We start from the raw sequence: 17,110 nt of genomic DNA on the forward strand, positions 1-17,110 counted from the left end.
GTTGGGACATTGACAGAATTTTCATATTTTGTCCTCTATTCACCACCACAATGGCTTTGAAATGAAACAAACAAGGTGTCCTTTAACTGCAGACTTTCAGATTTAATTTGAGGGTAATTACATCCAAATCAGGTGAACGGTGTAGGAATTACAACGGTTTCTATATGTGCCTCCCACTTTTTAAGGGGCAAAAGTAATGGGACAGACTAAACTAGGGATGTGCAGGCTCGGATAGGTCCGAGTTTGCACGTTGAGTTCGGATTTTTCCCTCCAAAAAAACGGAACTCAGAAAGAGGCAAAACGTCATCCTGCATGGACGAACATCATCATTCCTGGAAGTCCAGGAATGATGATGTTCGTCCATGCAAGATGACGTTTTGCCTCTTTCTGAGTTCCGTTTTTTTGGAGGGAAAAATCCGAACTCAACGTGCAAACTCGAACATATCCAAGCCTGCACATCCCTAGACTACACAATCCTAAATCTAACTTTCACTTTTTAATACTTTGTTGCAAATCCTTAGCAGGCAATTACAGCCTGAAGTCTGGAACGCATAGACATCACCAGACGCTCGGTTTCATCCCTGGTGATGCTCTGCCAGGCCTCTACTGCAAATGTCTTCAGTTCCTGCTTGTTCTTGGGGCATTTTCCCTTCAGTTTTGTCTTCATCAAGTGAAATGCATGCTCAATCGGATTCAGGTCAGGGGATTGACTTGGCCATTGCATAACATTCCACTTTTTAGTCTTAAAAAACTCTTGCTTTTGCAGTATGCTTCGGGTCATTGTCCATCTGCACTGTGAAGCGCCGTCTAATGAGTTCTGAAGCATTTGACTCAATATGAGCATATAATATTGCCCGAAACACTTCAGAATTCATTCTGCTGCTTTTGTCAGCAGTCACATCATCAATAAATACAAGGGAACCAGTTCCATTGGCAGCCATACATGCCCACGCCATGACACTACCACCACCATGCTTCACTGATGAGGTGGTATGTTTTGGCTCATGAGCAGTTCCTTTCCTTCTCCATACTCTTCTCTTCCCATCACTCTGGTACAAGTTGATCTTTGTCTCATCTGTCCATAGGATGTTGTTCCAGAACTGTAATGGCTTTTTTAGATGATGTTTGGCAAACTCTAATCTGGTCTTCCTGTTTTTGAGGCTCACCAATGGTTTACATCTTGTGGTGAACCCTCTATATTCACTCTTGTGAAGTCTTCTCTTGATTGTTGACTTTGACACATATACACCTACATCCTGGAGAGTGTTCTTCATTTGGCCAACTGTTGTGAAGGGGTTTTTCTTCACCAGGGAAATAATTATTTTGTCATCCACCACAGTTGTTTTCCGTGGTCTTCCGGGTCTTTTGGTGTTGCTGAACTCTCCGGTGCATTCGTTCTTTTTAAGAATGTTCCAAACAGTTGATTTGGCCACACCTAATGTTTTTGCTATCTCTCTGATGGGTTAATTTAGATTTTTCAGCCTAATGATGGCTTGCTTCACTGATAGTGACAGCTCTTTGGATCTCATATTGAGAGTCGACAGCAACTGATTCCAAATGCAAATGTCACACCTAGAATCAACTCCAGACCTTTTACCTGCTTAATTGATAATGAAATAACGAGGGAATAGCCCACACCTGTCCATGAAATAACTTTTGAGTTGATAGTCCCATTACCTTAAAGTGGGAGGCACATATAGAAACCGTTGTAATTCCTACACTGTTCACCTGATTTGGATGTAATTACCCTCAAATTAAATCTGAAGTCTGCAGTTAAAGCACATCTTGTTTGTTTAATTTCAAAGCCATTGTGGTGGTGAATAGAGGCCAAAATATGAAAAATCTGTCATTGTCCCAATATTTATGCACCTGACTGTGTGTGTATATATATGTGTGTGTATGTATGTATGTATATATAATATTATTATTATTATATAACAGTTTCTTATATAGCGCAGCATATTCCGTTGCGCTTTACAATTGGAACATTAACAGGACAAAACTGGGTAATAGAGAGAGATATATATATACCTATATATCTGTTTATAGCATTTTTTTTTTTTTTCCCACACATTCGGACGCCTGACCGTTACACCAACTGGGACTGTAATGACATTGTATTCAAATACATATATTTTAATATATAGTTAATACACCCTTTTGCAGCTACAACAGCTTCTACTCTTCTTGGAAGAATGTACACAGGATTTTGGAGTGTTTCTGTGGGAATTCGTGCCCTTTTCATTCTGTAGAGCATTTATATAGTCAGGCATTGATGTTGGACGAGAAGGTCAGGCTCGCAATCTCCGTTCCAGTTCATCCCAAAGATGCTCGATGGGGTTGAGGTCAGGGCTCTGAGGGCCTGATTCAGAGCCGCTCGTAAGCGGCCGCTCGTTCGCTCCGAGCGATGTTCGCACATCTGCGCATGTGTATGGGTCATAATGCGCATGCGCCAACCAGTCATTGCGGTCGGAAATCTAGCGCTCGCAAAATAGCGAGTGCCTGCTAATTTGAGTGACAGGATGAGGCGTTTGTGGGTGGTAACAGGGGAAGGTGCTTGAAAACGGGGAGTGGTGATCCGAACGCAGGCGTGCCATAAGGTCAAAACGGGCGTTTTAAGGGTGTGCATAATTAACAAAGCAGCGTCATCGACCACGTCACTTGGTTGTTTCTTAGCCTGAACTGTTCGCATGATTGCGGTAGGAAATTCCTACCACAAGCACTGCGAACAGTTCAGATGCCTTTCGATGTACTCGATTAATCAAATAAATAGCGGAGATGACGTATGATGCGAGCGGCCAGGGGGCGTCTTTACAAAATAGCGAGCGCATGTTTCGTTCGCTCGCTCAGACATAGAGGCGTCAACAGACCGCAAAGAGCGAGCGCTCAATTTAAATAGCCGGCCCCTTTTTCTGAACGAGCGAGCGCAAATAGCGTCCGGCTCTGAATCAGGCCCTGAGTTTGGTGACTGTCTTGCCTTTAAAAGCCATAAGTGGCAGGTAAGCTTTAAACCAGTTAACATGTTTTCAGTTTAAACTCTATGATGGCAGCTACCAGGTTTCCAGAAGTATGATAGTGTAGGACCTGCAGAGAAATGGGGTCCCGTGATCTGGGCTGCAGGCTTAAATGCATTAATCAATCCATGAAACAAAACCCCATTATTTATGTATTATTGTGAGTGATTTAACAATGGTGAGTGCTGAGTTTTCTGTTTTAATTTTATTTAAGCAATGTGGTCACAAGCCACTTGCACCACAGTCCTGGGAATGGCGAGTGCAGGTTTGCACCCCAAATCTGGGAGTGGCAAGTGCAGTGGATTTCTGAGTATATATATATATATATATATATATATATATATATATATATATATATATATATATCTATCCATATCCAGTTTGGTCCACACTCTTGTCAATATGTATAATTTTCTGGGGTAGCAACCCATAAGTACATTTGAATCCTCATCAATACAAGGAAAGTTAAGTCCAGGGGTGCACTCACCAGTCTTCTAAAGGTGACTTAATTCATCATAGCAGCATATCAAAGTTGCAGCATCGACGTTTCGGTCCTACACATGGGCCTTTATCAAAATACATGAAGAAGTGATTATGTCTCAAATAAATATATACCAAATGTGTACAATAAAACTCACCCCTTAATTAGAAAAAATACCCCCAATTAACTGACTTACGGTCTGATCCAGTTGCTAGTGACGAGCTGACAACTGACTGTTCTGCACACAGATGGGTGATATTATTTGTTGGTGTTTAGGAGCAGCATGGATTACTCCAAAACTGTCGCTGGGCCATTGCTTTTTATCTCGATGACCAGCATTTTTGCCTTTTGTGACCCTGACATCTGTTGTGCAACATCTTATGCTTTTTTTACTTATTGATAAATGTTGCATATTTCGACATATAACTGGATGCGTTGGCTCCTTGCTTTATATAGAATTTATTTATATATGTGGGTGCACTCTGTAGTTCGACTTTTTGGGTGTGTGCTGCCTCTCCAAGGAGACATACATACAGTGCATCCGGAAAGTATTCGCAGCGCTTAACTTTTTCCTCATTTTGTTATGTTGCAGCCTTATTCCAAAATGGAATAAATTAATTTTTGTCCTCAAAATTCTACACACAGTACCCCATAATGACAACGTGTAGAAAGTTTCTTTGAGATTTTTGCTATTTTAATTAAAATAAAAAACTAAGAAATCACATGTACATAAGTATTCACAGCCTTTGCCATGAAGCTCAAAATTGAGCTTAGGTGCATCCTGTTTCCACTGATCATCCTTGAGATGTTCCTACAGCTTAATTGGAGTCCACCTGTGGTAAATTCAGTTGATTGGACAGGATTTTGAAAGGCATACATCTGTCTGTATAAGGTCCCACACTTGGCAGTGCATGAACCAAGCATTAAGTCCAAGGAATTGTCTATAGACCTCCAAGACAGGTTTGTTGTCGAGGCACAAATCTGGGGAAGAGTACCGAAAAATATTTGCTGCTTTGAAGGTCCCAATGAGCACAGTGGCCTCCAACATCCGTAAATGGAAGAAGTTCGGAACCACCAGGACTCTTCCTAGAGTTAGCCAGCCATCTAAACTCAGCGATCGGGGGAGAAGGGCCCTAGTCAGGGAGGTGACCAAGAACCCGATGGTCACTGTCAGAGCTACAGCATTCCTCTGTGGAGAGAGGAGAACCTTCCAGAAGACAACCTTCTCTGCAGCAATCTATGTAGAGCATTTATATAGTCAGGCATGTGTGGTAGAGTGGCCAGACGGAAGCCACTCCTTAGTAAAAAGCACATGGCAGCCTGCCTGTAGTTTGCCAAAATTCACCTGAAGGACTCTGACCATGAGAAACAAAATTCTTTGGTCTGATGAGACAAAGATTGAACTCTTTGGCGTTAATGCCAGGCATTATGTTTGGAGGAAACCAGGCACCGCTCATCACCAGGCCAATACCATGTTGAAGCTGGATGATTGGCTGAGATCAGATCTTTGAAAATATCAGAAGACGCCATGTTTGCGTTGTCTGCACGACGCCATCTGGCGTAGTCAGTATAATATCATTGTGAACAGCGCTATTTAGCGTTGTGTACATCTGCCGTGTTACTGCACACTGTTAAAGTCTTTACGTAATGCGCACGGATACACATATGTATTTAAAAGACTTTCTATATATATTTAAAAATGCAAGGTTTGGCCAGTGCTGGGAGACAAGTCCTGTGGACATGCCTGTGACTAGTAATTGAAAAACACACATATTGTGAGGTGCAGACGAGTGTTTTGCATGAACCATTGTCTTTAAGCCTGACCATCATTGTATTCCTAAAGGAACTAGCATTTACCTTCCAAATAGGCTGGAGAGAGGCCTTTGATTACATTGTGATTCCATCAAGTATCTGCTGGCCATCTCTGATCAGAACAACTCCATTGTCTGTCATTTTTGAACTTAGGGCCTGATTCAGAGACGGACGCTCTGACCAGAGCGCTCGCTCTGAATCAGGGCCCTCCTACCTAAAAATGGAGCGGCCTCCTGGTTGCTCGCATAGCTGTGGGTGACCACCCACAGCTTATGCGAGCGGCCAAAATGATGGTCGCGACCATCGGGCTTGCGACAAGACCCTGTGGTAGGATCTCGCTGCCGCAAGCCCAGGAGAGCTTTTGGCTCTATCAGAGGGAACGCCTCCATCTGGGCAGCCACGCCCCCGGAACGCCCACCTGAGGGGGGCGTGCTGTCACTCACCATCGACAGCATGCCCCCTTTGGTGCGAGACCCATAGCGACAGCCAAGCTGTCGCTATGCAGGTCTCGCGCACGACGCAGCTCCTTCCGTCATGCGCACTAGGGCACCATCGGCCTGAATAAGGCCCTTAGTTCAGACAGAAGTAATATCAATAATACCAGTTACTGAATAAAGCTCTATACACACACACACACACACACACACACACACACACACACACACACAGTCAGGTCCATAAATATTGGGACATTGACAGAATTTTCATATTTTGTCCTCTATTCACCACCACAATGGCTTTGAAATAAAACAAACAAGATGTGATTTAACTGCAGACTTTCAGATTTAATTTGAGGGTAATTACATCCAAATCAGGTGAACGGTGTAGGAATTACAATGGTTTTTATATGTGCCTCCCACTTTTTAAGGGGCCAAAAGTAATGGGACAAACTAAACAATCCTAAATCTAACTTTCACTTTTTAATACTTTGTTGCAAATCCTTTGCAGGCAATTACAGCCTGAAGTCTGGAACGCATGGACATCACCAGACGCTGGGTTTCATCCCTGGTGATGCTCTGCCAGGCCTCTACTGCTAATGTCTTCAGTTCCTGCTTGTTCTTGGGGCATTTTCCCTTCAGTTTTGTCTTCATCAAGTGAAATGCATGCTCAATCGGATTCAGGTCAGGGGATTGACCTGACCATTGCATAACATTCCACTTTTTAGCCTTAAAAAACTCTTTGGTTGCTTTTGCAGTATGCTTCGGGTCATTGTCCATCTGCACTGTGAAGTGCTGTCCAATGAGTTCTGAAGCATTTGACTGAATATGAGCATATAATATTGCCCGAAACACTTCAGAATTCATTCTGCTGCTTTTGCCAGCAGTCACATCATCAATAAATACAAGGGAACCAGTTCCATTGGCAGCCATACATGCCCACGCCATGACACTACCACCACCATGCTTCACTGATGAGGTGGTATGTTTTGGATCATGAGCAGTTCCTTTCCTTCTCTTCTCTTCCCATCACTCTGGTACAAGTTGATCTTTGTCTCATCTGTTAATAGGATGTTGTTCCAGAACTGTGATGGCTTTTTTAGATGTTGTTTGGCAAACTCTAATCTGGTCTTCCTGTTTTTGTGGCTCACCAGTGGTTTACATCTTGTGGTGAACCCTCTATATTCACTCTTTCGAAGTCTTCTCTTGATTGTTGACTTTGACACATATACACCTACCTCCTGGAGAGTGTTCTTGATTTGGCCAACTGTTGTGAAGGGGTTCTTCTTCACCAGGGAAATAATTATTTTGTCATCCACCACAGTTAGTCTTCCGGGTCTTTTGGTGTTGCTGAACTCTCCGGTGCATTCGTTCTTTTTAAGAATGTTCCAAACAGTTGATTTGGCCACACCTAATGTTTTTGCTATCTCTCTGATGGGTTAATTTAGATTTTTCAGCCTAATGATGGCTTGCTTCACTGATAGTGACAGCTCTTTGGATCTCATATTGAGAGTTGACAGCAACTGATTCCACATGCAAATGTCACACCTAGAATCAACTCCAGACCTTTTACCTGCTTAATTGATCATGAAATAACGAGGGAATAGCCCACACCTGTCCATGAAATAGCTTTGGAGTTGATAGTCCCATTACATTTGGCCCCTTAAAAAGTGGGAGGCACATATTGAAACTGTTGTAATTCCTACACCGTTCACCCGATTTGGATGTAATTACCCTCAAATTAAATCTGAAAGTCTGCAGTTGGCAGTTAGGCCAAAATCTGAAAATTCTTTCAATGTCCCAATATTTATGGACCTGACTGTATATGTGTATGTGTGTGTATGTGTAATATATATATATATTTTACACACTTAAACGATCGCATGTGTATCCACAATGCGTGCACACATATACACAGTTGCTATTGTAAATATAAACACACAGCGCATGTTTGCGTTGTACACAACCCCTGCACACAGCGCACCTTTTACGCTGCGTGTAGACGCACAACGCATACTTACATATAATCATAAATATACACTCATAAAAGGTTCCTTTACATTAAATGTAATATTAGAGGTTTTAATTGCATATAATTATGTTGTGAAATATATGTATATGATATGTAAGGTATACAACATGGTAGATATGGCATGTTTGGTACTATACTGACACACTGTTTATTTCCAGATATCCGAACCTACCAGTGAGGGAGTCTCATCTTGCGTTGGATGGTTATGGATCATAGGAAATTATTGGATAGAATGTATACTCTGTATGTAGTGTCTTAAACCAATTATAGAAAGACAATGTAATTTCAAGAGACTGTGGAGAATTGGGACATACCCCTAGTGAACTGTCCTTTGAACTACAGCGTACTACCAAGTGCAAGAACCAATGGAATTATGTTTGTCTGTCTACATTGTTGTTATCATGATCTGTTAGGGTATATAGCCTGTGTCCCAGTCAACAGCCATTCTTCTTGGATGACCACAGGCTTCTGGACTGATGACTATACGTTGGGACCGGTGCGCACGCGTATGTATTGGGCTGTATCGTATATTCTGTATTTTATTGGCTTTGCGCTAATTGTGCTAGATGAAAGCGTGTAACTAGTCATATTCAAAAAGACTTGAGGCTGTAATTGCTGCCAAGGGTGCATCAACAAAGTATTGAGCAAAGGTTGTGAATACTTATGTACATGTGATTTCTTAGTTTTTTTTTTTTGTTTGTTTTTTTTTAATTACATTTGCAAAAATCTAAAAAAAAAAACTTTACTTTTTCATTATGGGGTATTATGTGTCAAATTTTGAGGATAAAAATGAATTTATTCCATTTTGGAATAAGGCTATAACATAACAAAATGTGGAAAAGTGAAGCGCTGTAAATACTTTCCGGATGCACTGTACATACACCGATCATCCACAGCATTAAAACCACCTGCCTAATATTGTGTAGGTCCCCCTTGTGCCACCAAAACCACTTTATCCCATGGAGGTATGGACTCCACAAGACCTCTAAAGTTGTTCTGTGGTATCTGACACCAAGATATTAGCAGCAGATCCTTTAAGTCCGGTAAGTTGCGGGGTGGGGCCTTCATGGCTCGGACATGATTTTCCAACACATCTCACAGATGCTCGATCGGATTGAGGGCTAAGAAATTTGGATACCATGTCAACATCTTAAACTCTTTATCATGTTCCTCAAACCTTATCTGAACAATTTTTGCAGTGTGGCAGGACGCATTATCCTGCTGAAAGAGCCCTCTGCCATCAGAGAATACCATTACAACTTAAAGTAAAAGAAAACGTGATTCATCAGACAGGCCATTTACTTCAGTAGCTCCATGCACAATGGGCATGTGAGCGTCATCCAGTTCTGACACTCACATGCCCATTGTAGGCGCTTTCAGGGGTGGACAGGGATTCAAATGGGCACTCTGAACATGCTACGCAGCAAGTTGTGATGCACTATGTGCGAACACCTTTCTATCATTGCTAGTATGAACTTTTTAGCAATTTGTGCTACAGTAGCTCTTCTGTGGGATCGTACCAGACAGGCTAGACCACTCCCCACAACCATTAATGAGCCTTGACCCTGTCATCGGTTCACCGGTTGTCTTTCCTTGGACCGCTTTTGGTAGGTACTAACTACTGCATACCGAGAACACCCCAGAAGACCTGCCATTTTGGAGATGCTTTGACCTAGTTGGCCAGTCATCATGATTTGGCCCTTGTCAAAGTTTAGATCCTTATGCTTGCCCATTTTTCTTGCTTCGAACACACAAACTTCAAGAACATTGTATTTATTTGCTACATAATATATCCCACATCGTACTTGGCAGGTGCCATTGTAATGAGATAATCAGTGTTATCCACTTCACATGTCAGTGGTTTAAATGTCATGGCTATATATATTTTTATATATTTTTTTTTCAATTGCTTGGCATGTTATTTATTAGTTCCAACTCTTCGTGATCTCTATATGGGAAGTACTAACTCATCACTCAAACTCGATGTATATTTTGAAGGAGCAAAAGCAGTTGTACAGCAGTGGTTCCCAACCTCAACACTTACGTACCCCCAACAGGTCATGTTTTTGTGAATGCAGGTGGGATAATTTGTATGCCACTGTACCATAAAAAAAAAAAAAAAAGAATAATCCAAAAACCTTTTGATACTTGAGGACTGGAGTTGAGAGCCCTTGTTGGGACAAATTCACTCACCACTCACCACAAGGTAGCTTTGGGCTTTAATGCCCAGGGCTTTTCAATTAGAGACCCTTTTCCTTGTTGGGTAAATTACAGTGTTAACGCGCTTTTACCCATAGTATCCTGGATAAGTTCTTGGACCTATGGCTTAACACTGTTGCGGCACCTCAGGCTTGAAAAAAAAATCCTCTTTAACTGCAGCCTGTGGGCTGTCTTCGGGTCTAATTGAATAGCTCCGCTACTTCAATTAGCCCGCTGTAAATTAAAGTGGCTAATTGTATTTCCCCCTAAGAGTCAGCCAGAGTTCTGCCGATCACAGCCCTGGTTGTTTTAGATAGCAGCACAAGCCTTTCATATGGTTGGCTGCAGGCGTATGCTACAGAAAGTTTTTAGCTGGCTATATGGAATGTTTTGTATAGTGAAAGACATAACCTAAGCTGTTTTGGTAGAATGCATTTTTTTCAATGTTAGAAATGTGAATTTAAATATACACTGCTGCTACCAGGGAAGTTTGTTGGTTTTTGTTTCCCCTTCCCCAATCTGAATTAAATAATATTGAGAAGTGTGTTTGAAAAAAAAAAAAATTCAATTTTACAATCATTTGCTCCAAATTTTATTTATTTCATCTAGTTTTGTTTTTATAACTAGTTTCCCTTTTAAGCTGTCAGCTGTTCATGTACATTTTGTTGACATATAATACGCATAATACTTATAGATGTGCATGCCGTGCTGAAATTAGAAGCTGCATGTTATGCTATCTGATACTTGACCAGGTATTGTTTGGAATATAAATGGAAATCATTCGCTTTTCAAATCAAAGGTTATTTGACATGTAGCATTTAATGCACCTGTCGCCCCCTTCAAGCAGGATGTATATCATTGCATTGCAGATCTAGTTACTGGTCAATGGAAGGTCTGTGTGCTGCCACAGCGAGAGCTTTTCATGGAAATAAACAGCAAGTGTTGAAATACTGTCTCCTATCGCATTATGACCTTCTCTCTTTTTACTTTCATTTGCACGACACAGAGCTACACAAGGTGGCAGCAATTCTCTCTCACTGAAAATGTATATTTATTCTTCTGTGAATTGTCTGTGTTTTTCCCTCTTTAATGTGATTTTTGTGACTGATTTTCCCATCTACAGTTCTTCTCTAATTAATATACACATACTTTGTCTGTGTTGACATGGGTGGTGGAACATGAGACACCCAGACTTCTAGCTCCTCATCCCTAGCACTATGCATTAGGGAATCTGTTTCCCTTGCAGGGTAAAAATGCTCTGTTAAGTGCATGGGAAACCTAATTTGATGAAATGCTGTAAGTTACTTGCTAAATCATTGCAATACAGGTTGAGTCTCCAATATCAAAAATGCTTGGGGCCAGGGGTGGTTTGGATATCGGAATATTCCATATTTTGGAATATTTGCATAAAATAATGAAATATCTTGGGAATGAGCCCCAAATCTAATTACAAAATGCATGTATGTGTGTTATACATAGTGTTCCCTCTAGCTCCGGCGGGAGGCAGGGCGCCGGAGCTAGAGAGGGCATGCCCATGCACGCGCCTTTGGCGCGCGCGACCGAGAAGGGGCGTGGTCATTGGAAAAGGGGGCGTGTCTATAAGACGCGTCCCCTTTTCATCACTCTTGGGGGCGTGCCCGGCACTTACGGACACGCCGGGCAGCCCCCAAGCCCTGCAGACAGTGAGAATAGATGCCGGGCGCATGCGCCCGGGGTCTATTCATCGGCGGTGACCGGGTCACCGCATGTTTCTCCACCCGCGGGACACTGCGTCCCGCGGGTGAGAACGGCTCCCGCAGGCTGTTAGGGCAGGGCGCTTTTTGCCCTCCTCCTGGAGGGCAGGGCGCTTTTTGCCCTCCTCCTGGAGGGCAGGGTGCTTTTTGCCCTCCAGAAGGAGGGCAGGGTGCCGCGCCCCGCTAAAACAGCCTAGCGGGAACGCTAATACACCTTATACACACAGCCTGCAGGTCATTTTATACAATATTTTGAATAATTTTGTGGCTCAAACAAAGTATGTGTACATACATGAAATTAATTTGTTTTCTATACACCTTATACACACATCCTGAAGGTAATTTTATACAATAGTTTTAATCATTTTGTGCCTTTAAACAAAGTTTGTGTACATTGAACCATCAAAAAGCAAAGGTTTTACTATCTCAGTCATGCTAAAAATATTCTGTATTTCGGAATATTTGGATATGGGAGACTCAACCTGTAGTTGTTAAATCCAGATTATAATGGATATATTTTCCCCTATAATAGGGAAGACCTATTGAAGACTCTGAATGTCTCCAGATCGCCACATGTTTAAAATATAAAATACAATTGCTTGTAGCACTACCTGATTCTTTAGGGCAGGGGTGGGCAATAAGCAGCGCGCCAGCTGTTTGTAAACTACACATCCCACCATGCCTTGCAATACTGTCAGGGCCTGCTGGGATGTGTAGTTCTACAACAGCTGGGGGGCCGCTTATTGCCCACTTCTACTTTAGGGGCAAGTCAGTCTATGTTAATGTGAGGTACTGATGCGTGGCTGTGCATATCACCGAGAATTATAGTTCCCCCCCAATATCGCACATTTTACTGTGCACCTCTATGGGATGCAAGGGGAAAATGTATGTCTGTCTCTTATTACTCAGTTTTGTTCTATTACAGTTGTTTTCAATTGTAAAGCGCAACGGAATATGCTGTGCTATCTAAGAAACTGTTAATAAATAAATTGTGCATTTTGGCTCTCTCCAGCACTTTCCGGTCATAACTTTTAATCTAATTGCCCCAATTGATATGCATATCTGCAGCTATCTGTGTAACAATCAGCTGTGCTGTAGCTAGTAGTCAGGTATTGTATAACATTTTGAGAAAATTGCCTCTGAAAGATTGCCAATATTGTGAAAATTATGGTTCCATATCACCTTCCTCTTTCTAAAAAATAAAATAATCAAACTTCAAAATGATAGGGCGGTATCCAAATAGCAACACTAAAGTAGCGCTGCTAAAGGATTGTCTTGGGGGTATCCAATTAGCCCTGAAGTGGCGCCCGACGCTGACTTATTGTGGGTTTTTTTTTCTGAACCTGATGTGTTCTGAAAAATGACATTTTTTCACCCCCGCATGGCGAGAACACATAGGTCCGTTTACTGTAGCTCCTTAAAGTGATTTACAGCTAAATTGGCTAGCACTGTGACCTTAATTGGAGGCATTTTATAAATAACTGACGCGCTGTTTGCATTATTGGCAATGTATGTGTATTTTGCTTTAAACATGGGAATATGCATGTGTTAATGTCATACCTAAACCGTATATCTTATTGTATTGTGTAGTCTTCATAAAGTTGCTAAAGTTTACTTTGTGTGTTTTTTTTTTTTTGTTTTTTGTTTTTTTACAGAACTAAATAAAAATCCAGTAGAGGGTTTCTCAGCAGGTTTAATAGATGACAATGACCTATACCGATGGGAAGTTCTTATTATTGGTCCACCAGATACATTATAGTGAGTATAAAGGTCTTAAAAAATGTCACCCAGTATATTTGGATGGGCAATCTGATTTAGCGTTTGTAATTGAATTTTTGAGTTTTGCACTCAACTCCTCTAGTGTTCATCATAGACTGGGCAAGTAACTGGAAGAATGACTTATTGGGTGTTATTTAAGATGAATAGAAACTATGCTCTGTGGTACCTGCAGTTCTGCTACAGTATTATGCTGGCATTTGTTTCTTTAGGTTTATCCTCAGTTTCCTTTCAAACCGAAGACTTTCTGTACATTGGGACAAATCTTACAGTGCAAAATATAAAAATTGTACTCTTAATCTACTCATCAGTTTTCTGATTTATTGCATTCAGTTATGCAGACCTAACCATTCCTATCGCCATGTTAATGTCAAAACAAAATTAGCTCCTAGCCATGTTCTCTGTAAACTGATTTAATAATGTCCTGTCACCTACGCAATGAACTGTCCCTACCCCACCCTCCCTGAGACCCAGGATTTCCTATGTGTAGATGGGCTATACCAGTGGTTAACAATCTGTGCCTCAGGACACTTGCAGGGATGGTCCAGCACCAAATAAAAAAAAATTTCATCAATCTAATGTAAATATGTGGACAAACAGAAGCCCAAATCTGTCCACCACCAGATACTGAACCTAAGGATGACAGGAGAGCACAATTTACTTCACTCTTAAGCTGGTTAAACACTGACAGATATATCTGTCCAATCTGTCTGGTGGGAAGGAAAATCTGGTAATGTATGGGAGCAAATACCAATAGAAATTTGCTCCAAAACCCTGGAAGACAGACCAGATTTTCCTTTCCACCAGACAGATTGGACAGATATATCTGTCAGTGTGTACCCAGCTGTAAATTTTTTTCAAAATTTCTGAATAACAAACTTTTGGACTAGGGGTGCCATGAAAACAACGCTGTCATGGGCGCCATGATTCAAAAAAGTTTGTGAACCACTAGGCTTTACAATATTTTCCATTTACTGCCTTGCTCACTTGAAACACCACAGTAACAGCCGCTACTATCTTGCAGGATTCCAGACAGTACATCTTGTTTCATAATATATAGTTACACTGACCAACATATCAATAAAATGAATCTGTGTCATATTAAAGGGATCATAACTAATTGCAATTGTCTGGTGCACTTTGTTGCAAATTTGGTAACTTTGGAACCTTCCTATTATAGATGGGGCAGGATTTAATCATAACTGGAAGTTTATACACTTCTGACCAGCCTCCAGGCAGGTTATTTTTGCTAGGTGTTTCACTGACAATTAGTTTTTTACTTATTTGTGTAGCCTATTAATCTTTTCTATTTGAGGACTCTTTTGATAGGATTTTCTTTTATCAATTTAGTGAAATCTTAAAAATTGTATAATATGCAGGTTAAAACAGATAAATATAGCAAAGATAAAAAAAACAACAAAACATTCAGTGAATCTCCTTATGGTTATTTTAATCCAAACACCAGCAATGTACCCCTAAAAGCTATGGCTAGTTTCCCCAAGTACATTAATACCCAAGTGTGTATGTTAGTACATATGGAGATATGAGGCTCAAAAACAAAAGTGCTTATGGTTGAATATTGATCCGCACCACCCCCTTCTCTTATTACTGAATACTCATCTCCAGCAATCCTATTACCTGCAAAAATAAAGGCTGGACCAGCTATTGCTTACATTATGTAATCAGTAACGCTAATCACACTGATGGATTGGGTGTAAACTAGATCTACGATTGACATGGAGCGGAGATCACGGATAGACCTTCCAGGTAGCTGCATATTAGTTCCTACATATAAGGAAAGAGGCCACTGGCTTTCTTGTGATTAGCGGGAAAGACTATCCTTACTTTTCTCGTCACTATTTTATTTCAATATTCTATACATTCGGCTATTACGCAGTGGTTTACAGATCATGTTTGATCTGTAACAGTCTGTACACAACCGCCGATGCACTACATATATATTGCCCAATCAATGGAAAGGGCTGGGTACACACTGACGGCTATATCGCCAGTTCCATTGATTGTACACAACCGCTGATGCACTACAGATATATTGCCCAATTAATGGAACGGGCTGGGTACACACTGACAACTATATCGTTTGTTCCATTGATTGGGCAATATATCTGTAGTGCATTGGCAGTTGTGTACAGATGACAGTCGTTCAGACACATCGCATCTGTTCTGTAGCACAGCCGATGCCGATATATCTTGCAGATGTATCGGCACGTCTGGCTGTGTGTATGGTCGACCACCCATACATTTGCTGCAGTGACCCCCACCAGTGACTGATCTCTCAACTAGACGTGCAAATGTAAATGCCTAACCAGTTGTGATGTCAGCGCAGACACGTCAGGCAAATGATTGGTAAGTGTGTATAGCTTACCAATTGTTAGGCAGGTCGGCCAGGTGTGTACCCACCTTTACTTCTTCTCTGTTCTACACATACATACATACGTACACCAGTATGTTTTTCTCACACAGTCCAGTCTCTACATAGATAGTGCCCTGGTCAGAGCAAAACACATGTCATTAGTACTGCTCACGTTTAGTGCCGTGTATAGTTATCTGAGGGCCAGGAATTGTAAGTAGTAGTTCCAGATATTTTGCTGATACCCAAGGCGCTTAGTTGATTCTGGCTACTGTTTGAAACTGGTTGAGGGTGGTATCCAATTAGATGCGATAACCTGTTTTCTCCTGTAAACCCGGTCATGTGGTATTACATGTAATTCGAGAAAACTGTCATTTTTCTCCAGATCATTTTTCTACTTCAGGGTCCATAGGGTATCCACAGGATACCTTGGGGTACTAGTGTGACGTCAGTCGCAGGGCACCAAAGAGTTAAGCTTTCAGCCTCCCAGGATGCACTAGGTCCCCCTCCTATACCCCGCCCCCGGGCCAAGGCACCTCAGTTTAGTTTGGTGCCCGGCCGGCGTCGGGTGCACCTGTCGGAGTGGGGGCTAGAAGAGCCCCTGAAGCTTTCTTCAGTGCAGCTGTGGCTGCACATCTGGATGTACAGCATGGACAGTCAGTCCTGACGTCCATGCTGTCTTCCCTACACCCCCGCCGGTACCAGAACGCCGGTACCGATCCGGGGATGCTGGTGAGCATCTGGGGTCACAGCTAGCGGTGACCCCAGATGTTCCGGACCATGGCCGGATCCAAGGGGGACAAAGGTAAGCAGCGGGGTCCCGCGGTGGGTCCCCGCTGGTCACATGGTCCTAAGTCCCCAGGCAGGGGGCTCCCTGGGGACTGGCTGCAGCGTGGAGCCAGGTACTGAACCTGCGCTTTCCACTACCCTCTGGGACAGCGGACCGCAGCAGAGCGGTAGCGCTGCGGCGTCCCAGGGGTTAAATGCATGCCAGGGGAGCGCGCCTTCCCTGTCTCACAGCCGGCGCCTCCCCCGCTGCACACAGCCCTCTCTGCACTGTGCTGACTGGTCCTGTGTCAGCGCTCCTCCCCCAGGCCAGCTTCTCTCTGCTCCTCGGCGGCCATCTTCTCTGCAACGCATGGTGAACGCTGCTGGAAGCCTGGAAGGAAGCATCGTGGTCTGGGTCCCCCCGCATACCTCTCTTCCGCTGTGGCTCAGGTCTGTGTATGCAGCGCTGTGTCCTACCAGGCCCTGT

The 17,110-nt window shown here is 42.4% G+C and overlaps 1 protein-coding gene across 2 annotated transcripts in view; it reads left to right on the forward strand.

The window, feature by feature from the left end:
- UBE2G1 (ubiquitin conjugating enzyme E2 G1) overlaps nucleotides 1-17,110 on the forward strand; it is a 57,397-nt gene that overhangs the window by 25,849 nt on the left and 14,438 nt on the right. Inside the window, exons 2-3 of one of the 2 annotated variants that reach the window (XM_088447030.1) lie at nucleotides 7,935-8,282; nucleotides 13,364-13,466. In XM_088447030.1, coding sequence (XP_088303156.1) covers nucleotides 8,150-8,282; nucleotides 13,364-13,466 — 236 coding nt within the window. In that variant the 5' untranslated portion in view covers nucleotides 7,935-8,149. The remainder of the gene's footprint in view (nucleotides 1-7,934; nucleotides 8,283-13,363; nucleotides 13,467-17,110) is intronic. The other variant, XM_088447029.1, reaches the window with a different exon arrangement.

Source organism: Taudactylus pleione, unplaced genomic scaffold (genome assembly GCF_031769625.1).
Source record: "Taudactylus pleione unplaced genomic scaffold, aTauple2 ptg000411l, whole genome shotgun sequence".
Classification (NCBI taxonomy): domain Eukaryota; kingdom Metazoa; phylum Chordata; class Amphibia; order Anura; family Myobatrachidae; genus Taudactylus; species Taudactylus pleione.